General features: G+C 41.6%; 7 protein-coding genes across 12 annotated transcripts; 5 read left to right on the top strand and 2 right to left on the bottom strand.

The window, feature by feature from the left end:
• Positions 1-67: 67 nt before the first annotated feature.
• LOC119556007 (microsomal glutathione S-transferase 1) lies at positions 68-2,060 on the bottom strand. Of its 2 annotated transcripts, none has more exons than XM_037867772.1 (2): positions 1,897-2,060; positions 68-505 (listed from the first exon to the last, which is right to left on the bottom strand). In XM_037867772.1, exons 1-2 carry the CDS (start codon positions 2,023-2,025, stop codon positions 179-181), a joined length of 456 nt encoding a protein of 151 aa, XP_037723700.1. In that variant the 5' UTR covers positions 2,026-2,060; the 3' UTR covers positions 68-178. The 2 variants fall into 2 exon arrangements, with proteins under 2 accessions (XP_037723700.1, XP_037723699.1); XM_037867771.1 differs by lacking the exon at positions 1,897-2,060 and adding an exon at positions 1,218-1,436.
• Positions 2,061-2,589: 529 nt separating this feature from the next.
• Positions 2,590-4,904, top strand: LOC119556008. 2 transcript variants are annotated; one of them, XM_037867775.1, is made up of 3 exons: positions 2,590-2,703; positions 4,304-4,427; positions 4,508-4,904. In XM_037867775.1, the coding sequence occupies exons 2-3, from the start codon at positions 4,361-4,363 to the stop codon at positions 4,723-4,725; spliced, it is 285 nt and encodes a 94-aa protein (XP_037723703.1). In that variant the 5' UTR covers positions 2,590-2,703; positions 4,304-4,360; the 3' UTR covers positions 4,726-4,904. The 2 variants fall into 2 exon arrangements, with proteins under 2 accessions (XP_037723703.1, XP_037723701.1); XM_037867773.1 differs by lacking the exon at positions 2,590-2,703 and adding an exon at positions 3,703-3,934.
• LOC119556009 (probable nuclear transport factor 2) lies at positions 4,861-9,078 on the bottom strand. 2 transcript variants are annotated; one of them, XR_005219950.1, is made up of 5 exons: positions 8,822-9,078; positions 7,851-7,922; positions 7,692-7,790; positions 6,536-6,896; positions 4,861-5,756 (listed from the first exon to the last, which is right to left on the bottom strand). XR_005219950.1 is itself a non-coding variant. In XM_037867776.1 (4 exons), the coding sequence occupies exons 1-4, from the start codon at positions 8,927-8,929 to the stop codon at positions 5,643-5,645; spliced, it is 393 nt and encodes a 130-aa protein (XP_037723704.1). In that variant the 5' UTR covers positions 8,930-9,069; the 3' UTR covers positions 4,861-5,642. The 2 variants fall into 2 exon arrangements, 1 of the variants encoding a protein (XP_037723704.1); XM_037867776.1 differs by lacking the exon at positions 6,536-6,896 and having other exon boundaries at positions 8,822-9,069.
• Positions 9,079-10,017: 939 nt separating this feature from the next.
• On the top strand, positions 10,018-11,551 carry LOC119556005 (angiopoietin-related protein 7-like). Its single transcript, XM_037867769.1, has 2 exons — positions 10,018-11,129; positions 11,189-11,551. Exons 1-2 carry the CDS (start codon positions 10,048-10,050, stop codon positions 11,328-11,330), a joined length of 1,224 nt encoding a protein of 407 aa, XP_037723697.1. The 5' UTR covers positions 10,018-10,047; the 3' UTR covers positions 11,331-11,551.
• A 614-nt stretch (positions 11,552-12,165) lies between these two features.
• On the top strand, positions 12,166-14,056 carry LOC119557833 (zinc finger protein 771). 2 transcript variants are annotated; one of them, XM_037870795.1, is made up of 2 exons: positions 12,166-12,527; positions 12,593-14,056. In XM_037870795.1, the coding sequence occupies exons 1-2, from the start codon at positions 12,267-12,269 to the stop codon at positions 13,859-13,861; spliced, it is 1,530 nt and encodes a 509-aa protein (XP_037726723.1). In that variant the 5' UTR covers positions 12,166-12,266; the 3' UTR covers positions 13,862-14,056. The 2 variants fall into 2 exon arrangements, with proteins under 2 accessions (XP_037726723.1, XP_037726724.1); XM_037870796.1 differs by having other exon boundaries at positions 12,289-12,527; positions 12,582-14,056.
• A 192-nt stretch (positions 14,057-14,248) lies between these two features.
• LOC119556491 (glyoxalase domain-containing protein 4) lies at positions 14,249-16,647 on the top strand. The gene is made up of 4 exons (XM_037868749.1): positions 14,249-14,442; positions 14,691-14,740; positions 14,820-14,926; positions 15,908-16,647. The coding sequence occupies exons 1-4, from the start codon at positions 14,347-14,349 to the stop codon at positions 16,519-16,521; spliced, it is 867 nt and encodes a 288-aa protein (XP_037724677.1). The 5' UTR covers positions 14,249-14,346; the 3' UTR covers positions 16,522-16,647.
• Positions 16,648-16,793: 146 nt separating this feature from the next.
• Positions 16,794-20,445, top strand: LOC119556490. 2 transcript variants are annotated; one of them, XM_037868747.1, is made up of 3 exons: positions 16,794-17,989; positions 18,054-18,352; positions 18,774-20,445. In XM_037868747.1, exons 1-3 carry the CDS (start codon positions 16,988-16,990, stop codon positions 19,255-19,257), a joined length of 1,785 nt encoding a protein of 594 aa, XP_037724675.1. In that variant the 5' UTR covers positions 16,794-16,987; the 3' UTR covers positions 19,258-20,445. The 2 variants fall into 2 exon arrangements, with proteins under 2 accessions (XP_037724675.1, XP_037724676.1); XM_037868748.1 differs by lacking the exon at positions 18,774-20,445 and adding an exon at positions 18,412-18,669.
• The last annotated feature ends 3,229 nt before the right edge of the window (positions 20,446-23,674 follow it).

The raw sequence follows: 23,674 nt of genomic DNA, 5'->3' as shown, positions 1-23,674 counted from the left end.
CTTTCCCACTTTCAATCGACTGCACTGAGAACCGTCTTTGGTGTGTCCCCAAAACGAAAACACTCACTGGCTGTGATCCTCCAACAGCACCGAAGCCGAGGTCGATGTATTTTAATATTTAAGGAATTAATTCAAAAAAGGGGTTTGGAAAAAAACATGAAGGACTAGACCTATGTGCCTAGAAGGCGGCCGAGAGGACGACCTGCAGGGCCATGTAGACGGTGGCGCCCAGGGCCACGAAGAAGGCGAGGGCGCGGGATGGCTGGGGCACCACGACCACGGCGTAGACGAGCGTGTGGACGATGCGGGCGATGCCCACGGCCCGGAACAGATTGATGGCCAGGAAGGCGGCCGGGTTGGTCAGGACGTAGAGCAGGCCGATGGCGAAGAAGGGCAGGATGTTCTCCAAGTCGTTGCGGTGGGCACGACGCACACGCTCCACATTCGGATCGTCGAACTTGACCTTCAGCTTGGGCGACATCAGGTCCTCGGGGTTGGCGAAGGTCTGAAAACGAATGGAAATTTAGTATTCTTCATCTTAAATATCCTTCGATCTGCAGACCCAGATGAGCAGTGGTACAAAAAGCCGAAGTCTCATCGTAACTTTGGACAGATTTGAACTTCCCTAAGTCGTAGTCCATGTATGTTTGTATGCTTATAAAAAAGTCGAATCAGCCTTATCGGAACAAGCTGTATCATATCAGTTCAACCAAAGGCATTAAAACGTTTTAAAAAGCAAGGGTAACCTATGTTTCCAATAATAGCTTTAATAGCTTTAAATCTTACTTTCATCTTAATGACTGATTTTACAGGTAAGTGTTAAGATTAAAAACAACATTGTTATGTTGTTATTTACCAAGTTTACTGTTTGGCTAGGTCACTGGGATTTATGTATATGATTTTTTTTAAATTAGCTTAAGCTACTTTTACTTTCACTGTCGCGAAACATTAATCTCACTGTTTGAGATTAAAACAATATGTACAAGTACATCTTATGCTTATAATTCTCAAGTTGTTTTTTGGTGTGGCACTTTAAAGATAACTAGATAATACTTAGGGGTCGACATCCCAAACCTTTTAATATAAATACTTTAATTTAAATGTATACTATTAACTTTAGTTTAATATAAATAAATTGGTTAAACTGTTTAGTCGGGTGCATTCAAACTTTCACTGGCGCTAGACTTTGACCCCACTGTGCGAAAGCACCCCCTCACCTTCGTCTTGAATCGCTGGACGGCGGTCAACAGGCTCATGAGCAGCATTTTGATGACCAAAACACCGACCCAAAAGGTGAAACTCTTGAAGACGGGGTTCGAGAGGCTGAGCAGTTCCACGGGGCTGGCCATTTTTTGTGTTATCTCCTCTGTTTTTGGTTTTTTTTTCAAAATTTGATTAACCAATACTGCAGCTTGCTTGCACGCCGCTAAAAAACCAAATGAGCAGCATTTCGCACTCGCTCTCTTTTTTTATACCGGCAAACAGAAAAGCTTTTGCCGATTTGCCCTCTCGCTTTGACTAATTGATAAAGTGCCTAGTCATACTGAGACGGCGAATGTCGAGTTCGAAAACACAGCAGCGGTCATAATAGTAGCACTGCACAGCACTGTTATGTTTAAATGATACATTAAGGTTTGAAATGCGATAGTAATTTATAGTAGTAATTTTATATAAAGGGATTTTAGTAAATATGTCTATAACACCTGCTTAGGAAATATTTTAGTTTAAAACCTTTTCATTAACAAATATCTTTAAAATTCCCAATTGTCTTCAACTGACGGCTGGTGTATGTATGACTTGAGTATCTGTAGAAACACGAATTTGAACCCCATTTTCATGTAGATATCATGTAGCTTATGCAGCATTGAGCCCAAAACTTGACAAAATATTACTTACGGCCGTAAAGAAACGCATCAGCCCCGTATAAATGCCCGTGGCGAAGATCTTGAGCACCAATACAGCCGACCATCCCAGGTAGCATCGGAACACCTGATTCTCCAGGGAAATTAGTTCGGGATTAAGCATTTTGAGAGCTACAGGTGCACTTGCTTACTGAAATCGGTTGTGATCGCGTTGGAAAGTAGAAGTCGTCGATACCCTAAAGACTTGTAAGCGGGGTATATCGATTTCAAGGAACTCAGCGTGTCCCTAAACTTCCCAAATATTTAGTCGAACCATTAAATCGAATAGATTAGCAGTTCTAGAATATGTTCTACAATACTTGTGCGATTTTCCTATATTTTTTATTTCTACTCAACTTGCTAATATATTTGGCTAGATGACAAAACCTACAAAATAGAATTGTTGTGGGATATGTTATATAGTTAAAAGCAATACATTTCGAAACCTTATAATTCCCAAGTATTTTTTCTGCGGCCTGTTGAGGGTATGGTTTTCGATCATCATTCATAGTTCCTTGCCATAACTTGTTTTGCTGTCGTTGCTGTCAAGTGCCGGCGATTAACATTAAATGGAACTACAAAAGCAAACGAATTGGCGGTAATTACCATCAAATTGCAAAGACAAAAAGCTCGCAAAGCTCAATTAGATTTCGTTCTATTTATTCAACAAAATCATAAAAATTCTAATTGAAAATTAAAATATGGATTCATCGTACAAGTCAGGCGATAAGGACCGAATGTAGATTAGAAGCGCACCTGTATTTGTGGATTCATATCAATATTCGCCTTTGATAAGACTATTGTAAGTCCCCATAAATCGTTATAACATTAGTTACTAAATAAAGCTTTCAGTAAACTATTTACATTCTAAAAATCGAGCGTAGTAGAACGCTACCGCAAACAGGTTTAACCTGTGACTTAAATACTTGATAGAGGAATATTTTAAATAATATATAATAGCCGTATAACATGATCCATTACACGATTCGAATATAATACTTTATTTCTACAAAAGTAATAGCATGGCTAAAATACTGGGGTTTCATACTCCAAATGGATTTTTGATTATATTTTTAAAACATGTGACTTAAATACTTGATAGAGGAATATTTTAAAAAATATATATAGCCGTACAACATGATCCGTAACACGATACGAATATTAAAGCATGGTTAAAATACTGGGGTTTCATACTCTAAATTGACTTCTGATTATATTTTTAAATAAAACATGTTCCAATTTACCTCTACAGCAGTTTGAAACAATCAGAAACTAACAATATCTAGCGAAATCGCATAAACTTCCCATAATAACCCATCGAAATATTAGTTTCGTGGTAATCATAATTTAAGAAAGCGATTTCCCCACCTAATATTCGTCAAAACGATATGTTTTCATTATCCACTTAGCCATCTCAAAATTAGCGACCTAACCCGCTGGCCCCAATTCCGGGAAATAGCTCCGATCTTGGGCCTAACCTTCTGCCAGCAAATTTGGGGTAATGGTAATGCGAACACAATGATTCTATAGGGCGGTTACCCAGATCCGACCCAAGCATGCCTACCATATATGCACATATAGTCATTATGCTCCACTCAATCAGGTTCTAAGGGATGGGGGCTCGAGTGCGGCTTACAGCGGAAAACCCAGATGGTGTCCACTTCACAGACGAGCCCGAGAGGCCCGAGTAGTAAACGTCAACGGATAAGCAGAGATGGGGCCACGAATGAAAAGCCTATTTCCTAAGTGTAATTAATTAATTTCGGCGGCTGTGACTCTGTGACTGCGCCCAACTGCAGTAGCATTTGCATGCTCTATCTGACATCCATTCGAATCAGTTTATCCAGCGCACTGTCGTCGCGAACACGTCCGGAATTGAAGCCAAGCGGTATAGTTCAGATCGGTTTTTGGGCTACGGTATACCGATTTTCAAACTGGACCACATTTTCGAGGACTGTCAGCGGCAGCAGTTTCACAAAATGTCTCACGGCGAGCGGAAAGGCCGCCTCAATGTGGTCAAGTTTCTGGAATTGGTAAAGGATTTTTTTCAAGTGATACCTTACGTTGTGATGGAAAACTAGATATTGCACCAAAATGTACAAGAGTCAAATTAATCAAGTAACTATTAAGATCGCATCGGATCGCACCTCAGAATTTTAAAATTGTTTTTTCAAAAAAAAAACTTGGGAATTATAAACCGATTTCCAGAAATGTTACTCCACGGATTTGGATTATAAATATTTATAACAATTCAAAATCTCTCTCCAAAAAACAACTTGGGAATTATTAACCTATTTCTGGGAATAATTAGGAGAATCCAAATTTGGATTTTCAACAATTATAACAATTTATTTCTAGGATCATAAATGAAAATCCCCTTCTTATCTCTATTATATTTTTAGGGCTTTGCGGTAGCGTGCCTAGTGCTTCATTTCTACAGCTTCAACGATCGGGACATAATGACATCGTTTCTGGCCACTGGCACCTTTACGGGCTATATCATAGTGGTCATTGGGGTCTTTGCAGGTACACTTTGATACAAATGTTTGCTGGTCAAAAACAAAGGTCTTAAGTTCTTCTATATATATAATAATCAATACATACAGGTGTTCTGATGCGGGCTCCCATACACAAGCGCATCGACATATTCTTCAGTGTCCTGGGCTGCACTTTGTTCGTGGCCAGCGGTGTGTTCATCATCGAGGCCTGGGAGTTCTCCTTCCGAACCCGAACCCGGGACCTCGCGCTTATCAAGGCCTCGCTGTCGATCGTCAACGGGGTGCTGTTCGGATTCGATGCCGTCTTCACATTTCGCGACAAGTGAATCACTTTCAGCCGGAAACCACTGTGCCAAATCCTCTGGAGCTTCATTTTGATGCATTTAATAGTTTTAAGTACGCATATTTTTTTCGCCGCCCTAAATTGAAATTCCACCAATCATGAAAAAAAACAAGCTAACTGCTAACGTTAATCTTTATATTTAAGTGTTCTTTTTTTTTTTTTTGTCTCAATAAAAAGTAATTCGCCATCACTCAATTAGTCATACAAGAAAGCTAGAGTCGATATTCTCGACCATGTAATAGTCCCGGTACTCAGACCACTGTTTAAGAAGTGGGTATTCGATACAAAACATTGCAATACGGCTATCTAAATGTATTTCAATAATTACAGTACATAATCGAATAAGACTCAATTGAAAGTGTATAGAATCTATGGGAAATATGTAAGCAAACAATCAATTTTAAGGCAGGTAGTTGCTAGCGGTTTTTGATTATTTTCCTGGGAAAATGAAAAGCAAGCTCGTAGCAGACCACATGCCAAATTTGATAGCCCTAGCTAAATTAGATCCCGAGATCCAGGTGTTCGCGGAACATACAATTCGATGGGGCCCCGCAAATCGAGAGTACCGGGCGCATTGGGACACAAGAATGGGTGAGCTGGTGGCCCATTTTGTTTACATCGTAATAGTAGTTACAATTTAATTTCTTCTTTTTACTGTGTGTTTTTTCATCCATTTCTGTTGCTTTTTTCATCTGTTGATAAACGTGAGACCGCTGCTGCTGCTGCTGCTACTGCTTTGCATTGTTAGTTTTATTTTTCTATTGAGTTCCACTGCCGGCCAGTTGATGTCGTTGGGGGCCGGGCATCTTTGGATGTCGGTTGAGTGTGTGTGTGTGTGTGTGTGTTGCTTAGTGGTGCGGATAAATAGTTTGGACACACTTCCAGCGGAGTGGGGGGCTCCTAGGCAGAGTTGTGGATGTTCAGGCGGAAGATGTCGTGGGCCACGAAGAAGGTGCCGGCGTTGGCCTTCAGGACGAAGACCTGCGAGAAGGCGTGCGGGGGATCGTCGTCGCACTGCAAAACAATCAAATCGTACGTATATCAATCAAATGTCAATCAAACTTTATCGTTTTAGTCTATTAACAAGCGTGCGAATAACCAATTTCGGGGTTTTAAGTTAGAAACGGAAAGGAAAACACACAGTTTCAAGCCGGGGTCAGAGGAAAAGGGGTGTACAGTACAACTTGCGGCCGATTGGTCGTGTGCAGGTGTATGTTCACTGTACAGTGGTCGCTCGCAAATTGGCTGACCCGAAACTAAACCCTCAAATATGGGTTATGCTTCAAATAAACACTTTAATTGTAATCACACCGTGAACTAATTTAAACAATGGTTTGAAAACAATGCCTCTGTTAATGTGCAAGTATTTAAGGTGTTATATAGTACTATAGCTATAGAATAAACATGTATTTCACGATAAACACTTATAGTTTATATTTTTAATTCGTGTTTCTGTTGTATAGCGTCAATATCAATCATTTTTGAAAGTGTTTGAGGATATTTTAGAAGGCAAACGGTAAATAAATTAGATAAGTTTGAAAATGATGTCTAAAGGGACAGTTTATGTAGAGGAAAGACATTTATAAACATCTATTTATCACAATATCAGTGCAAATGGAACTTTCTCATTAAAATGTTATATTCATAAGGTTCCAAGCTCCCACTTCCCAGCGACCAACTGCAAGCTAACAAGTTAGGAAGAACCAAACCAACTCAAAAATGAACGCAAACCATGCTCGAAATGAAATGCGCAACACTTTGCTTTGGTTAATTATCGTTGGGCATTCACGTACTGTGAGGACAATTGGAAGAAGTTGGACTTTTTGCTTGTGGGCGGAGTGGGCGGGGCTGGGCGGCAGAAGGTCGACAAACAGCAGAACTATCTTATCGCTTTGATATAGTTTTCTTTCGCTTTTTAACTGGGTCTCGTCTCGTCGCTGCTGGCTGAGGCTGATCGGGCTGATTGGGCTGCTTGTCTCGGTCGGGATCTCGATTTGTATATAGAGCCTGTTGACTGGGCGTGGCAAATCGTGGGCGGTGGGGCTACACATCGTGCAGCGAGAGCCGGAATATATCGTGCTGTACGAAGAAACTGCCCCCCACCGGCTTCAAAACGAAGGTCTGAATGTAGGCATGCGGCTGATCCTCATCGGTCTGCATCGGTTTTGATGTGTTTTATAGTAACCAGAGTTGAGATATACGAGATATACAGATGGTGTACAATGCACATGGTGTATTCGATGCGGCGGCGGTCGGTTTATAGCACTGCCCAAAGGGAAATGGAAATGGAGTTCAAGACCCTGATCGAGTGCGAGCAATGATTTCATATCCTATACTCTCGATTACTTGGAAGACCGTCTATGTATCGTGTTCAAATCGATAATATAGAGGTGCTATCCTTTTAGGCACTATACATTTCTAGTTTGGGATGTTTAGATCATTATTTACTAAAGACTTTCTGGCTAAAAATGTGCTTGGGTTTATAGTTATCTTGATACTTAATAGTCGTTCCTACGCTTTCTAAGAAAATGAACCTATCGCGGGTAATCAATATGTTTAGGACTACATTATACCTAAAACAGCTTTTGGTTAGCAGACATGTATTTCATGGAATCATCAAATGTGGCAGAGTCAAGCAAGCGCATACAAAATATATGTATATATATGAGAGTAACAGTGCGAGTAAAGAATATCGTATGTGAAGTTAAGAACAACATTATTTAGGTCTTCTGGGCCTTGATAACGTGGCAAATGTGTTGCGTTCAAATGTTGGTAAAACAAAAAAGGGACTACAATTTTGAAAACCGATGAAATTCGATCATAGGCAGTGCTATTCTTCCAACCGCCGCTGAACAACAGGCAGTCATCCCGCATTCTTTTCGCCAGTAAGTTGTGGGTGTTTTCCCTTGATGATTTGTGTTTCCCTCTTGTGGCGATCGATCTGCTTACCTGTAGCCGTCCGAGGACATTAATCAGCACTCCGCCGTCGAATGTGGGCTGCGAATCCACTGTGGTTATCACTCGGGTGATCTTCTGAAAACTCAGACTCTGCAAGTAACGCAAGGTGTTAATATTGTGCCCCACAGATTGTGTAGAATCAGCACTTACCTGAACTTTCTCGAGGATCTTGGGTGCACCCTGTATTTGGTGACCTTCGAAGGTCATGAAGGAGTCGGTAGCCTGGAAGTAATTGAAGGTGTGATTAGATCATTGAATTCAATTAAATGCTTATGTGAATGATATTTTTGGTAATGGTAATTTTTTTATTTTGCCTGATAGCGGTTTGCTATAATTTCCATTGTTGTTTCTAAATAGTTTAATTTATCACTTCAACTTAAAATTGTTCAATACTTCAAGTCTTTTGGAGGCTTTTATCTTGACAAAGTGCAGATATTAGTATGATGTACACATATCTTAAGTGAGCCTTTGATAAATCAAATTCATTGCTTTTTCCCCAAGTTAATTTTTACATTTTTGGGAGATCATTGCTGTATGTTGGTCAAACATTTTTTAATTTTTTAAAAAATATTTTCTGGGTGATATTGTGCTGCCCTTAGTTGTACTTTGGTCATAGGAACCAATCTCATATATCAAACGTTTTCTGTCTTAAAATAAAAATATAATATATATATATATATTGATGTTTATAAAATTTCTGGGTGCTATGGCGCTGCCCTCGATTGTATGTTGGACATATATATTTCGTATGTGTGTTTTTATTTATGCGAGCATGGGCGTAATGTGTCACCCGAAACTTCGAGAACCGAGTGCTCCACCGCCCCCGCCGCCCATGATCGCCCCCTTCGTCCTATTCTCCCGACTTCCCGGCAATACATATACATATATCTCCCAGCTGCTATTTGCGCGCTCTTTTTCGCTGTGCGCCCGCTCTCCTTTTCCTTTTCCTTCTTTTTGCCGAAAGGAGGCGGAATTTTTCAAGGGCGCGTCGCGCGTCACCTGCGTGCGAGAGGGACAGCAACAGATGGATGCGGAGGTGGAGCAGATGGGGATAAAGGCGGTGGGAAGGAGGAGACAGAAGCAGCAACAACAACAACCACAACAACAACAACAACACTCACGCTGTAGAAGTTGACCACGTTCGCCCGATTCGCCGGGTCATCGAATATCGCATAGTACTGCTGCACAAATCCCTTGCCGATGTCCTCGTACTGCGGATTCAGCGACATTTCACTGGGGGGGGAGGGCGTGCGGTCAAAGGTTACGTTGCTCGTTGCTGGGCACCAGTTAGTCCAGGTAGTGCGGAATCCGATCCGATCGCGGCAACACCACTTTTTTTTAAAAACTAAAAAAACTAACCAAATTATTGGAGATGTGAAAATACATGAAATATGTCAAGGTATCAATATATCGATAGTTTTCAATGAAAATAAATATGGTCATCTTTTGTACCCGATATATCGCCAGTATCTCTATATATCGCAATTGTTGCAATCGTTTCGCCGCTGTCGGCAAACGTAAGAGCCAGATAACGTCAGTGTCAGCAACGTAAGAGCCAGAAAGAGGGAGATAGCACCAACGTAAGGGCCTCCAGTTAGAAATGTGAAAATATAAATATATCGATATTTTGTGAATATAATCAAATATCGAGATATTTTTCACCTGATATACGGTCCCACCAAAATGTTGCCAGCGATAGCCGAGTCACCCACCTAACATTCGCGTGCGTACGGTCGTACTTTTGCGCAGCTATGTCCCCATATGGTCAATACTAAAATTCAAATTTCAGGCGCAATTCTGTTACCGGCCTAATAATTAGGGTTGTGAAAATATACTGTCATTGCGCCTAATGAATTGTCGCACAATGAGAATTCAAATTCATAAATATCAATTTCGTTTCTTGTATATTTTTGCACAAAAATACTTTTAAAGTAATATGAAACGAATCATACACTAAATAAAAATTTTTTTTAAATAATACATTTTCATAGAACTCCAAGAAAAGATTGATTTAGGATGTAGAATATGCAATACATGTATATATCAACACGAATTCCCATCTTTAAAACGCTTTGTTGTATAAAACCACTGTGAAAATCCCAGAGATTCGAGGAAAAAGGGCAAAGGCTAAAACAATTTTTACAGCAAAAGCAACGAAAAATTCCCAAACTTAAAAAACATGATAACGTTTGCAGTCATCGGCTTATCGCAGCTTAGAAACTATTATTCTATGATTACAAATCATACCTATGTCAGCTTATCGCTCCGAAAAAAACGCCGATCTGCCTATATAAGCCGCACAAATGGCCTGTGCTGAGATTAGTTTAAAGTTGGCGGATCCAGCAAAATGAAATCGTACTTCACGTTTTTTCTGTCGTTTTGGCTTATAAATGAGCTTTCTGCCACGGGAGCCCCAATTACGGAAATAGATTCGGGTCAGTTAACGGAAAATCAGTGCAACGGAGATTGTTTTTCTGTTCTGAAGTCCGTTCTCTACCGCAATGGGCAACTTGAGGAATTAGCAAAAAAGTACGAAGATCTTCAGAATTTAAAAAACCAAGAAGAGTGGAAGAAAGAACTAATAGATGCTCAAACTAGAGAATTCGATTATCAACGTGAAGTGATCAAGACATTGACAGGAAGTATTCAAAGTCTGCAGGGTGAAATAAAAAACAGAGACTCTCAGATCAGTGGTCAAATTGAACAACTGAAAAACCAAATCAAAGGCATTACGAAGCAGAATAATGACGACAAAGTAAAATCTCTGACCGAAACTTTAAAAGATTTGGAAAGTAGGCTTGAAATCATGGGTTCCCAAGTCAATAATCAAACTGCATTGATAGAAGCTAAAAATGCCGAGGTAGTGAATTTAACATTACACAACAAATTGTGTACGGAATCCATTAGCAAAATAACCGATGATCTATTGAAGTGCAATCGACTGGACTCCTGCCCCAGCAAAGGTCCTAGTGATATTTACAAAATCAACCTGAAGGAGATAGGTACATTCGAAGCTCCCTGCAGTTCAGATGGTTGGCTAACTATTCAAAAACGATTTGACGGCTCCGAGAACTTTCATCGACCCTGGAAGGACTATAAGGAAGGATTCGGAAATAAAAGAGGAGAGTTTTTTATCGGGCTTGAGAAACTGCATGTTATGACTCGGGAACGTTCTCACGAACTTTACATTAAACTTGGCAAGGTGGACGGATCCACAGGCTACGCTCATTATGATGACTTTAAGATTGGAAGTGAGCTGGAATCGTATGTGTTGTCGATAGGGACATATAATGGTACAGTCGGAGACTCTCTAGGTATCCATAGGAACCAAAAGTTTACTACACTTGACAGAGATAATGATGAACATAAAGAATTAAATTGCGCTAGAAGTGAAAATGGTGGTTGGTGGTATAGACATTGTTCTTACAGGTAAAAACATTAATTCACTAACAATTGATCCATATTAATATAATCACTTAAAATTACAGCCAACTAAATGGAAAGTTTTATAAGGAGGGTCGGACCAAAGACAACAACACTAATGGAATTACTTGGGGTACCTGGTATGTCGAGGATTGGACCTACTCGCTTACCTTTGTGGAAATGATGATTAGGCCTAAGACGTTGTGAGCTTTATAAATATTGCATTGCGGAAAATATCAAATACCATTTTATTATCTTTTGTAAATTTGTTTGTGTAAGGACAAAATGAATAAAGTTTGGGTTCTTTTCAATAAAATATTCTAAGAGTAAAATGTAAGAAACCGTACAGGAAAACTACAGTTCTATATAACGATAGTAGCTATAATTTCAAATAAAATTTAATTTCATAAAGCTCTTAGAAGTCTAACTAAATATCTGTGTTCTACAATCCTTAAATTTGTTTTGTTTCAATAAATTAATGAAAGATTATAATAAAAAATCTTGAGAAAACTGTGATTTATTGAATATTTAAGCTGTTTCGTAAATGCATGTTTATTTATATCAGCTTTATTTTTCAGCTTTACTTATCTTGAGAGTGGGAAATAAATGGGGCTGACCAAGTATAAGCGAATGGAACAGGATACGAAACTTTTTTATCTAGATAATCTTGCTTACATGGCTTGGGAAATACATTTAGTCTTTACTTATTTAGAATTACAATTTATATAATTGTTCAATGGGGATATAACAAAATGCTGATCATAGACAGCAGCAACTAAGAAATTAATTGGGAAATCTAGAAAATTTATATGATTTTTCATTTTTAAATACAAATAAGCAGCTTAAAATAAGTTTCAATGTAAATATATCATTTGATTACTAATTTAGAAATTAATAAAGGAGTTATGCACAAACAAGGAGCCTTATGATTGGTAATGTAATTTTAAATTAGGAACCAACAAATAGATCGGTAACGAAAAGAGTGACCAAAAGAGTGACCGAAACAGTGACGGATCCGATTCCAAGCGGTGCAACAGGTGTCGCTCCGCTCTGGTCACACCGGCAGTGGGTGTAAAAATAATTGGCCAAGAAAAAAGGGAAATAAAAGGGCTGCTTTTCGACTCAGGGCCACGATCCGCAGCGATGTTCAGCGCATTCACCGACCTGGCCCGCCTGTGCAGGATCTGCCTGCGCCACCTGCGGGACCGGGAGAGCCAGTGCCCCGATCCCCGACTCATCGCGATCCTCCAGAAGTTCCTGGACATCGACATCCTGCAGCAGCCGCACGGCCTGCCCACGGAGATATGCAACCTGTGCCACAATGCGGTCCTCTACTTCGAGGAGCTCTGCCAGGTGGCCAGGGAGTCCAGCCAGAAGCTGAGCGAATGGCAGGCGATGGACCGGGTGGATATATATGCCCCTTTACGGGTGATTAAACCAGGGTTAATACTTTCTTAGGGCTTCCGCAGGTGAAGGAGGAGCCGCTGGAGGAAGGCATGGCAGAAAATGTCAAGGAGAACCATCAGGAACTGGGGGCAGAGCAGGAAAAGCTGCCGCATGGCATGCCCGAGGAGCTGCCAGAGAAGCAAGAGGATCAGGAAGAGGAGGAAGAGGAGGAGGAGGAGGAGACGCTAGGGGAGCAGCAGTACCAAGAGGAGTACGCGGACAGCCAGGAGCAGCTCAACCAGCCCGCTGGCAACAAGAGACGCGCCGGCCTGGCCTGCGATCAGTGCGGCAAGCAGGTGTACAAGCTACCCTACCTGGAAGCCCACATCCGCAGCGTCCACCAGGGCTATTCGAAGCCGTTCCTGTGCCGCAGCTGCGACAAATGCTTCACCCGGTACGAGCAGCTGCGCTCCCACATGCGCAACGCCCACCCGCAGCTGGAGCAACTGCAGCAGGAGCTGCGCGACCTCATCTGCGAGCTGTGCAACCGGCAGTATAGCACGAAGAATGCATTGGGCGAGCACCTGAAACGGCATGCCCAGCGCAAGGAGCACGTGTGCGAGCACTGCGGCGTGGCCAAGGTGACACGGACGGAGCTGCTGACCCACCTGCGCACCCACAATCCCACCTGGGAGCGATTCAAGTGCGAGCAGTGTCCGCAGCTGTTTCGCCACAAGAGCGCAATCAGTCGGCATGTTCGGGTGGTCCACGAGGGCCAGCGGAGGTTCCAGTGCGGCCACTGCGAGAAGAAATTCGGCACGCACGCCTCGCAGGTGCGGCACGAGCGGCTGCACGCCGGGTCCGCTGGCGCCGGAGCAGCAGAGGCCGCCGCGGAGTGGCCCTTTGCCTGTGCCCATTGCCAGGAGCCCTGCGTTTCGCGGCAGACTCTGGAGTTGCATCTAAGGAGGCACAGTGGCCGAAAGGCCCACAGGAAGCGAAGGGAGGAGCAGGACCAGGATCAGGAGAGTCTGGAGGATCAGGAAGAGCACCTGGAGCGACTTCGCAAGAAGAAAAAGTTGAGGAAACGGAATCACCCAAAGGATGGCCACGCAAACGAGGCAACCAAGCAGCCAAAGGAGAGACAACAAGATCAAGATCGCCAGGATGGGGAGCTGGATCCGGTGCAATGTCCTCTGGAGGAATGGCAGCACAAATTGGAGCTGGAGGACCCGCAAGATCCCGAGTGGCAGCACAAGTTAGAGCAGGACGCAGAACCGCACGGCGATCCGCAAATGGAGCTGTCAGAAGAGCACTTTCATGACCTTAAATCGAGCACTTCGAAAGCCTTATGATGAACTAGAGTTAAGTTAGTAAGCCCATCCAATGTATATGTGTATAATCGATGAATTCCCAAGAAATCGTAGCCTCGATCATGGCCGAATATTCCACGGTGTGCTATGCCCAGCGAAAATTGTTGAATATTTAACCTTAAGCGTTTTTTAACGTTGCTATTACAATGTATTAAATGATCTTATATATCCCGTTTACTGAAATACTTCATAAATCCTTGGTATGTCTATTTTCTGAAATAATGGATAAGTCTTAAATCGATATTAATTTGAAATTTAAAGAATATATTCATTTAAAAAATATAGAGATGTGCGATATCACGATATTTCACAACTGACTATCGATATACCCGAAAGCTCCCGAAAGTCGGTATTATTTGGCGCTCTGAATACGGTCACACAGCCCTGAATGTACATAAACAAGGTCGAAATTCGCTCGTCAAACATTTTGCCCCCAAACTCGTAACCTGCTGAATAAATCCCCAAAGATGTCGGCCATTCCGGGACGTGCCCTGCACTACGTTTTCAAAATCGGAGATAGGGCCAAAAACGCCTTTTTCTTTCGCCAAATATTGGGAATGACGGTGAGCGAGGGGGTGCAGCGGAGGGGAAACGGGAGATATCTTCCGAAATCGGCAGACTTTCTTATCGCCAGTTATAACGTCTGGCTGTCGTTTTTATCTGAAAATCTTGTCCACGTCGCGCGTCTGCTAATTAAAAAGCCCAGATGTCGAATAATATCGTATAATGACGATGTTAAAATTGCTTTTTTTTTTCTTTCGTTTTTCCCCCTATTTTTCTGTTGCCATCTCGCTCTGTCGCACGGCAACAGGTGTTGCGGCATGAGGAATTCAAGGAGGGATGCGATGCCGCTTGCAACGGGTGAGTGCGAGGGAGATGACTATATGGGTGGGGTATGCTCCTGGGACAGGACTAACCGGTAATCCTTAACCCTTGGCAGGCCCTACGACAACCGGTGGAGCAAAACGATGGTGGGTTATGGACCCGAAAGTTCGCATTTCGTCATTGAGCTGACTTATAACTATGGAGTGAGCAGCTACGAAATGGGTGAGATATGTTAAACATAACAAAAATTGTATCGTCCTGAACCCATAATAGCGATTAAGTAACTATAGGGCTACCAAATAACTCAATGATCTCCATTAAATATATCCCTTTAGGTCCAAGAGTATTCAAATAGTTGTCTAGAATTTCGAAACCTTTGAGATTTTTAAATATGTGCAGAAAATTGAGTTAGTCTGGATTTATTCCACTCTTCACATTTTAAAAATGTTGAATCTGTCTACCTATTTATTCTGTTATATTATATTTTATAGATTATTAGAAGACTAAATTCTCTGGAAAACATCCAAAGACTCACGTGATACTTTCTTTTCACCTTCGATGAATCTCTATGATTTTAACAAAGTGGTTCTTGATAATTCGGAAGCGTGTTTAGCTGCCACTTGTAAAATTCGGTGGGCTTATCCGCACGTACAAATGAGTTGTTCTGTCCTCGACAATTTTATAATTAAGTGTTCCACTATTAATAGCTATTTGATATGTGACTAGGCATAATTCCTTGCAGATAATGGGTTAATAATCTTTTGCTTTATGAGTAAGCAAATAGTTATCTTTGAGGCCGAAATCTATCAGACTGTCAGTGAAGTTGTTTTATAACAACGCTTAAAGATTAATGTTAACCAAAAAATTAAGTGATAGGCAAAGCTTTAAAACTGGATTTTCATTTAATTTGTTTGATATACATATGTGTGTGAACAAAAATTAATTTATAAATTATTGATTTTACCTCATGTTTTTCAAATAATAAAAGTTAAGACAGATGGCAAGTGGTATGGGTTCAACTTATAATCGAGGTCTTCTTACACTGCTTGATGATTTCTCAATAAATTTATTAGTGAATACTTTTAAGCTTCAGGATTCAAATAATTAACCAAGAAAAAGAAAGGAAAGCAAATTTTGAAAGCAGAAAAGTCTAGTGTGTTTTTGTATATCCCTACTAATAGGAGATTTTCCTGTTTAATTCAGGCAACGACTTTGGCGGCGTGACCATACATTCCAAGGATATCCTTTCCCGGGCCGCCGAGCACTCGTATCCTGTGAAGCAGGTGGCTGGAAGGGCGGGCAGCCTGCTGACCTCGCCAGATGGCTACAAGTTCTATGTGATCGATCAACCGTCCGCTGGCTCCGACCCTGTCCAATCGGTGGAGCTGAATGTGAGCAATCTCCAGAGCTCGCGAAAGTACTGGCACGACTTGCTGCAGATGCAAGTGCTCGAGGAGGGCGAGGGCAGCCTGCGCTTGAGTTACGGCGGTGAGCAGGCCTCCCTGCAGATCACCCAGATCGCAGAGCCACTGAACAGGGCCAAGGCCTATGGACGAATTGCCTTTGCTATTCCGGCGGCCCAGCAGCCGCCGCTTCAAGAGGCTGTGACAGCAGCCGGCGGCGCCATCCTGACGCCCCTGATCACCCTGGATACGCCTGGCAAGGCCACCGTCTCTGTTGTGATCCTCGGCGATCCCGATGGCCATGAGATCTGCTTTGTGGACGAGGAGGGATTCGGCCAGTTGTCGCAGGTGGAGGCCGATGGCGATCAGCGGCTGGACAAGAACATCGAAAAGGATCCCTTCCAGCAAAAGTGATCCCCACGCCGGTGATCCTGAGCACTGATATTTGTACACACCACTTTGTATTTGGATTTTCTATTGCTGTTATGGTTATTGGTTGTCGTTAATGAAGATTTACATATATTATACTCACATTTTCAACGAATATTGTGCTTCTTGAAAAGCGTGTACAGTTCAGCTGCTGATAGAAAAGGACTTTACGTACTTACGTTTCCTTACATAAGCTGTAGATAAACTGGATGATGTGTGTAATTCCATTTTATAACTTCTTAAAAGGTTTATTTTTTGAAAGTTTTTACTGTTACTGCGTTATTTCATGATCTTAGCATGTATTCATGACATTTCCCTCATATTAATTTCTGTTTTAGGAGAGGCAAATTAGTTTCGTTTCATTTTTTGTAGCACTTGTATTTTTAGGGCTTTCCCTGTAGTTATTTTTTATTTATTTTTTACCTGACCGACGAGGAGACTTGTGTGCAGGATGAAGGACTCCAGTCTATCGGGACCGACGGGCGTTTTGGTGGCGAATCAGAGACCGTGGGAGAACATCGACTGGCCGAAGGAGCAGCAGCGATGGATCCACCGCAGTTGGGGCCAGTACTTTGCGAGGATGCGAAAGAACAGCTTTGCCCACGCATATTTCGACAAGTGCATCGAAGAGCATGAGGGGCTGGACCACAAGGCCCTGTATCTGCGCAGCAAGTTCCAGAGATCGGTGGCCCTTACCCAGGGCGCCCTGGAGGACAGTGTGCGGGCCACGGAGGTGAGGGAGGTGTGGAATGCCAATGTGTCCAAGGAACTGGCCGATGCCCTGTACGATCTGAATCGGTTCGAGGACAACAAGAGCCTGCTGCACGACAATGTACGTAGGCATGCGGGCACCGCACTGAAGGCCTTCGAAAATCGCCTTCTGGTGGTCGATGAGAATCTCAAGGATTGCACCGGCTTCAGTCTGGCGAACTTCTTCATGGAGCACTCGTCCCAGTTGCCCGGCTTCTATGACCATCAGCAGGAGGAGATGCGAAAGGCGGACAAGCGACCGCTGTGGAAAATCCTGAAGGAGCGCAACGAGTGCGATGTCCAGAGCAGCATCGATCGCAAGGAGGAGATGCTCTCCCCGCTGGAAATGGAACGCAGGCGCCGCAAGACGAAGATCTACTATCAGAACTATCTGGGTCGCAACTGGACCGATTTTATATTTCTGAAAACGCTTCGCCGAAATCCCAATAGCCTGTTGGACAACAATTTTGGCTCCTCACCGGATAGAACCGCATACCTGGAGTATTCATTTCAGCGGCTAAAGACCTTCACCCGTATGCTTCAGGCCCGGAGTCCCATGTACAATGAGTACTTTCAGCGAAGTCCCCGAATGGAGGCGCGCATGCGGGAATCGAATCTGTTCAGGATTCAGTACCAGACCAGGCGGAATATGCTAAGCATCCTGCAAACCATTCAGGTGCTAAGGAAAAAGCATGACCTGAAGGTGAGTAACGGCTAACCAGATTTAAAATATCAATTTCTTGAATATTTACTTGTTATTCAAATAGCGCCTTCGCAAATTCGTGGAGGAAGTGATGGGCAGCTATGTGGTCATCAAGACGAACCGTCTGATGCCCTGGAAAGCGGAGTTCATGAACGAGGTGTACAATAATCTGGCCCTGAGCCTGTGCGAGGGATACCGCCTGCCGCCCACGCGGGTCACACCATACGACAAGGGCGCCATGTGCCATCTGCTTAACATACCCACCGCCAAGCCCCTAGAGCACACGGAGTTCATCTTTGGGGACCGATCCACATATTCCTATGCGGGTCCCGAAAAACAGAGCACCGACCGATTGGCAGATCAGTGAGTCTCGATATTATTAACTTAGTGAAAACCATACGGCTAAGTTATATTTATTTCAGAGTTATGAGGTTTCGAAATTCTTCGTTAGAGTATACATATATGTATAGCCTTACTATTAAAAATATATCAACATTACTATCCTTCATTTAGCATTTATTTAATAATTATGATATGATTGACTGTTTTTGTAACACTTATACAAATTTTATATAATCAAATATTCATTTAAATGTACTATTTATTTAAATACAGTGTATATAGTAGTATAGTATACAATTCCGGACTGCTTAAGAATAGGAAAGTTTCTCACTATTTTAGGGTTAATAAATTCACAATATACAAATTTTATAAAAATTTTAATTACTTACAAGGAAAAGTGAATCAAGATACACTAAATTGTATGATAACTTTTCGGTTTTAGAAACTTCATCGAGTACCTGGAGAAACGCCTGTTATTTGCCCGCCTTCCGATTGAAAGGAGCTACTTGCTCCACGAACTGGCCGACCGGCACATGCAGAAGAACCACTTCGTCCAGAGTTTGTCCTACGCCCAAAAGGCCATCGACGAGGCACGGGGATGCAATAGCCGGATCTGGGAGTTCCTCAGCACCATGCTGATGGCCAAGTCGCATGCAGTGCTCCACAAGTACGAGCGGCAAACGGAGGTCCTCAATGCCGCCTACGATCTGGCCACCCAGCTGAAGTCGCCCCAACTGTGCACCTTCATCGAACTGTGCCGCATGCTCAACAAGGACTACATAACGCTCCGCAAGATGTCCCAGTTGGTGACCAGCAAGCGACTGCGCACCAAACTCTCCAACAGGTCCAGTTTCTTTACATCCCCCAACTATTCTCCCAACTTTTCGGAGATTAAGAAGCAGGAGGCTGATCTTTTGACCGCCTGATTCGGCGGCTTGGATGGAGGGCACTAATTTCTAAAAGTGCCCTCCATGCGATCCGTTGGTTCTTGCTTGCCAAAATACCAGCCTCAAAAAATCATTTGAAACTCATATAAGACTGGAAAATATCAAAATGCTAAACAAAATCTTAAAAACGCAATCAAAACAATGTGTAATGTTAAAAAATATTTAAAGTAACAAAACCACAAAAACATGCTTAAACAACAAAATTGTAAAAATATACCTAAATGTAAGCCTAAACAGAAATAATTAGTACATGTTTGTGTTATTTTTAAATTAATTTACCAACTGGATATTATTTACATGATGTTATTAGCAATTACTGTGCCAAATCTAATGTTTACCCAAGAAATATTCAATTTAATGAAGACCTTTGGAAAGTTATGATTTAAAATCAAACAGCTGATCCCTTTGGCATGCAAATTATCCGAAATTAAAATGTCACTGCCCCATATTTGAATATAAATGTACGGCATAAATAAAGTCAACAAAGGGCAGTCGCTGTAGAAACTATTGAGCGGGCTAACAAAACCAATGGCAATGACACAAAACTAACATCAAAATAAAATCATTTAAAAAAGCATAACAATTAAAAATCAGAATATCGCATTTGAACGGGATTATAAAAATAACAAAGTTCAGTTTTTTTTTGCTGTAATTATTTTCAGTCAACCGAAATACAATCTAAACAAAATTCCGGACAGGCCAGTCACAAAAAGGGGAAAAAATTGTTTTCACACTCTTAAATTATTTATGTTCGATGGGGCGGGAATACGATTGCACTTGACTCCAATTTGGTCAATAACCCAAACCCCGTGTGCCTGACCTCGCCCAACTAGAAACTACGATTTGCATATTTTGTTGTTACTATGGTTGTTATTTTTGCCATTTTTCGTCGTTGTTGTCAGCATTGAATTGTCGCATGTTGGCCAGGGTTGGGAGCTGCAAACTGCAAACTGCAAACTGGAACTGGAACTGGGCCTGAAAGAGAAATTACATTTTATTTTGTCGCATGTCGCGGGGCCCCAGCAAGAACGGCAAAAGGGGGAGAGAAATGGGGACACGAGGTGCGAAAATAGTGAATACTCTGTTTTTTAATTACTTTTCTGAGACACTTTATTATTATATATTGATTTTATTGTTTTGTAAGTTTCGTTGGTGTAACTTTAATTGGTGAAATAAATATATTTGTATAACTCTGATCAGTGTTCATTTATTGGTGTACATTTTGTACATACTTAAGGTTTTACATACTCCTGGTTTTTACTCTGTTGGTGTATTATTTGTTGGAGTACTTTTATTGGTGTACTTTTGTTGGTGTAATTTTTAGTGATGTAGGTTATACTAAAATAAATGTAGTTAGTTGTTTTCAGTGTCTTACTATTATTTAATACGATATCACGTTATTTTAATAGATGTATTTGTTTATTGGTGAACTTTTAATTGGTGACTTCTTTTACTTTAACTAATTTTGGTGTATGTATTGATTTGATTGATAACTTACTTATTGGTGAATTGTGAACTTTTATTGGTGTATGCACTTGAAGGTGTCTATTTTTTTGTTGAAGCCTTATTGGTGATTTCTTAGATCGGTGTTCCCCCTCCTCGTACATACGAACGGAGTAATATTATCGAATTACTTTAATTGGTGTTTATTTTGGTGGTCACTCACTGCATTAGATTCGGTTCCAATTGACATACCTCCTCAAAAGGGTATGGAAGTATTCAAAATATGCAAAAGAGCAAATGCGTCAATAAATGCAACGACAACAAATATTTTATTGTGTCAACGCTGGCCAAGGGGCGGGGTAAAAAAAAAGGACGTCGATAGGGGCGCGGACGGGGTATTTTTTAGCCAGGTCCCAAGTGGCCAAAACAAATGCAGCAAGTTCGAATTTGGCCTGGTGGCACATGGCACACATAGCAGCTCATTATGCCAGTTGCCATTAAAAGTGAAAGAGAAACCTGCCCAAGGACCCCCTGCATTTTCCCCTGAAAAACACTGAGAGAAATTGTCAGAGGCGTCCCCTTCGGCGCCCCCCCCCCCATTCGCCGCCTCACCTTGCACTTCAATCAGCTGCCAGCGCCAAGACGCGAAGGCAATCAACAAGCTCGAAACTCGAAGCTTGCGGCTCCCTTTTCCTTTGTATTTACTTTTTTCTTTCTATTTACTTTTTATTTTTTTTTTTCATTTTGACAAGGAAACCTTATTGGCCAAATTGGGGTCAGCACAAGAAGGTCGCGATAACAGCGCAAATAATTGGTAATGGCAAGCGCCACCAGAAGCCGCCCGAATTGCATCGAACGTTAAGGCTTCTGAGTCAGAATTTCGGGTTTGTCTGCAAGTCAATCGGCGTTCTGAACTGATGGGACGACTGTTTATATTCTTTTTTGGGCATCAGACGGTGTCATTTGTTTTCTGAACTGTTTAATGTGGGGAAAAAATAGATTTGGAGTGGCACGTAGTACTATATGGCACTGATAACCATGATGTCATTGCTTGGGATCTCAATCTTTTTATACTGCACCTTTGGTTGGGTATCCCATTTGCTTGTTTTAATGTTGTAGATTTGTTATACGCTTAACATAATTCATATTTTTAATGTTGGTGTATTTTTCAATAAAATTTAAGTCGATCCAGACTGTTGTTGTAATTGTTGTGCATGCTAGTTAGTTAAAACATCTGCTTTGGGGGCGCACTTTAAAAAGGGGGGGGGGCCGCTTTTAAATTGGAATAATTGGTCGAGGAAACTATACTTTCATGTGGATATGTTGAATTAGAACACTCTCGCTTGAGCGCAAACAGGTGCACCAATTTAAGGCAACCGCAAATTTTGTGGCAAGCACTTGATAATAATTTCACCTCACACTTTTGCTGAACTTTTCCTTTCGACTTTTTGAACTTTTCTCCCTCTGCACGGTGGAACTTTTTAGTTGTTGTTGTTGTTGTTATTGCTTCGGTTGTTGGTGTGATTGCTGTTTTGTGGTGTTGTTGTTGATGGTGTTACACTGCTGCCATTCGCAACTAATTTACGACTGCCTGTCGCGCTGGGAAGACTCTCCAAAGACTGCGGCAATTGTCGAGCAATTCCTGCTGCGACCCGCTGACCCCTGACCCCTGACCAATCCCTCCCCCCCCTCCCCCCTAACACCCAGCACCGCAAAGTTAAATGTATGTGGTGGCCAGCGAAATATGCTACAAGTAAACCGTGAAAATAAATGCCCAAAAATGCAACTAGAAATTATAGTATACACCCAGCGAATGGCGAGTAGGCGTTGCTAGCATTAAGTGTCCCCAATAGAGCAAAAAAGAAATAAAAACAAGAAAGGAAGTTAACTTCGGCAAGCCGAAGTTTGTATACCCTTGCAGTTATAATAATTAAATTTAATACCAAATTCTTAAAAATAAAACAAATTATATTCCCAATAGTATAAGATAATATGTCAAAAAACACCGAAGCTATAATTTGTTTCATATTATTTTACCACCAATTTTCCGATCGTTCCTATGACAGCTTTGACTTTTGGGAAACGGACGGACAGACGGACATGGCTAGATCGACTCGTCTAGTGACGCTGATCAAGAATATATATACTTTATGGGGTCGGAGACGTCTCCTTCACTGCGTTGCAAACTTCTGACTGAAATGATAATACCCTCTGCAAGGGTATAATGAAATGAATCATACACTAAATAGTATAGTGTACATTAAGGTATTTCACGCTAACATTTCAAAGAAAGATGAGTAGATTTTCTCATATTTTAAAGGTTTATTTAAATAATTCATTTTTATAGAACTCCAAGAAAAGATTGCAATACCTGTATATATCAACACGAATTCCAATCGCCCTCAGAAAATAAGGCAATATATATTTGAAACGCTTTGTTGTTTAAAACCACTGTGAAAGTCCCAGAGATTATTTGCACACATTGGAGGAAAAGGGGCAAAGGTCAAGGCAATTTTTACTGCAAAAGCTTCGAAAAATTCCCAAAATTAAAAACATGATAACGTTTGCAGTCATCGGCTGATCGCAGCTTAGAAACTCATGGTATTATTCTATGATTATGAATCATACCTATGTCAGCTTATCGTTCCGAAAAGAACGCGCCGATCTGCCTATATAAGCCGCACAAATGGCCTGTGCTGAGATCAGTATAAAGTTGGCGGATCCAGCAAAATGAAATCGTACTTCACGTTTTTTCTGTCGTTTTGGCTTTTAAATGAGCTTTCTGCCACGGGAGACGATATAGATATAGATACGGAAAATCAGTGCTACGGATATTGTTTTTCTGTTCTGAAGTCCGTTCTCTACCGCAATGCGCAACTTGAGGAATTAGCAAAAAAGAACGAAGATCTTCAGAATTTGAAAAACCAAGTAGAGTGGAAGAAAGAACTAATAG

Source organism: Drosophila subpulchrella, chromosome X (assembly GCF_014743375.2).
Source record: "Drosophila subpulchrella strain 33 F10 #4 breed RU33 chromosome X, RU_Dsub_v1.1 Primary Assembly, whole genome shotgun sequence".
In the NCBI taxonomy this organism is placed as follows: Eukaryota; Metazoa; Arthropoda; class Insecta; order Diptera; family Drosophilidae; genus Drosophila; species Drosophila subpulchrella.
Note: the sequence above shows the minus strand (reverse complement) of the source record. Positions and strands in the feature narration are given on the sequence as shown.

Bases quoted from the DNA above. Each gene is read 5' to 3' on its own strand.
- LOC119556007 (XM_037867771.1), bottom strand. From the start codon at position 1,349: ATGGCCAGCCCCGTGGAACTGCTCAGCCTCTCGAACCCCGTCTTCAAG. The intron at 506-1,217 runs GTGAGGGGGTGC...ATTCGTTTTCAG, and splicing joins TCCAGCGATTCAAGACGAAG to ACCTTCGCCAACCCCGAGGA.
- LOC119556008 (XM_037867773.1), top strand. From the start codon at position 3,881: ATGTCTCACGGCGAGCGGAAAGGCCGCCTCAATGTGGTCAAGTTTCTG. The intron at 3,935-4,303 runs GTAAAGGATTTT...TTATATTTTTAG, and splicing joins TGGTCAAGTTTCTGGAATTG to GGCTTTGCGGTAGCGTGCCT. The intron at 4,428-4,507 runs GTACACTTTGAT...CAATACATACAG, and splicing joins GGTCATTGGGGTCTTTGCAG to GTGTTCTGATGCGGGCTCCC.
- LOC119556009 (XM_037867776.1), bottom strand. From the start codon at position 8,929: ATGTCGCTGAATCCGCAGTACGAGGACATCGGCAAGGGATTTGTGCAG. The intron at 7,923-8,821 runs GTGAGTGTTGTT...AATTACTTCCAG, and splicing joins ACGTGGTCAACTTCTACAGC to GCTACCGACTCCTTCATGAC. The intron at 5,757-7,691 runs GTAAGCAGATCG...ATTGTTTTGCAG, and splicing joins ATGTCCTCGGACGGCTACAG to TGCGACGACGATCCCCCGCA.
- LOC119556005 (XM_037867769.1), top strand. From the start codon at position 10,048: ATGAAATCGTACTTCACGTTTTTTCTGTCGTTTTGGCTTATAAATGAG. The intron at 11,130-11,188 runs GTAAAAACATTA...TTAAAATTACAG, and splicing joins TATAGACATTGTTCTTACAG to CCAACTAAATGGAAAGTTTT.
- LOC119557833 (XM_037870795.1), top strand. From the start codon at position 12,267: ATGTTCAGCGCATTCACCGACCTGGCCCGCCTGTGCAGGATCTGCCTG. The intron at 12,528-12,592 runs GTGGATATATAT...GGGCTTCCGCAG, and splicing joins AATGGCAGGCGATGGACCGG to GTGAAGGAGGAGCCGCTGGA.
- LOC119556491 (XM_037868749.1), top strand. From the start codon at position 14,347: ATGTCGGCCATTCCGGGACGTGCCCTGCACTACGTTTTCAAAATCGGA. The intron at 14,443-14,690 runs GTGAGCGAGGGG...GCACGGCAACAG, and splicing joins GCCAAATATTGGGAATGACG to GTGTTGCGGCATGAGGAATT. The intron at 14,741-14,819 runs GTGAGTGCGAGG...AACCCTTGGCAG, and splicing joins TGCGATGCCGCTTGCAACGG to GCCCTACGACAACCGGTGGA.
- LOC119556490 (XM_037868747.1), top strand. From the start codon at position 16,988: ATGAAGGACTCCAGTCTATCGGGACCGACGGGCGTTTTGGTGGCGAAT. The intron at 17,990-18,053 runs GTGAGTAACGGC...TTATTCAAATAG, and splicing joins GGAAAAAGCATGACCTGAAG to CGCCTTCGCAAATTCGTGGA. The intron at 18,353-18,773 runs GTGAGTCTCGAT...TTTCGGTTTTAG, and splicing joins ACCGACCGATTGGCAGATCA to AAACTTCATCGAGTACCTGG.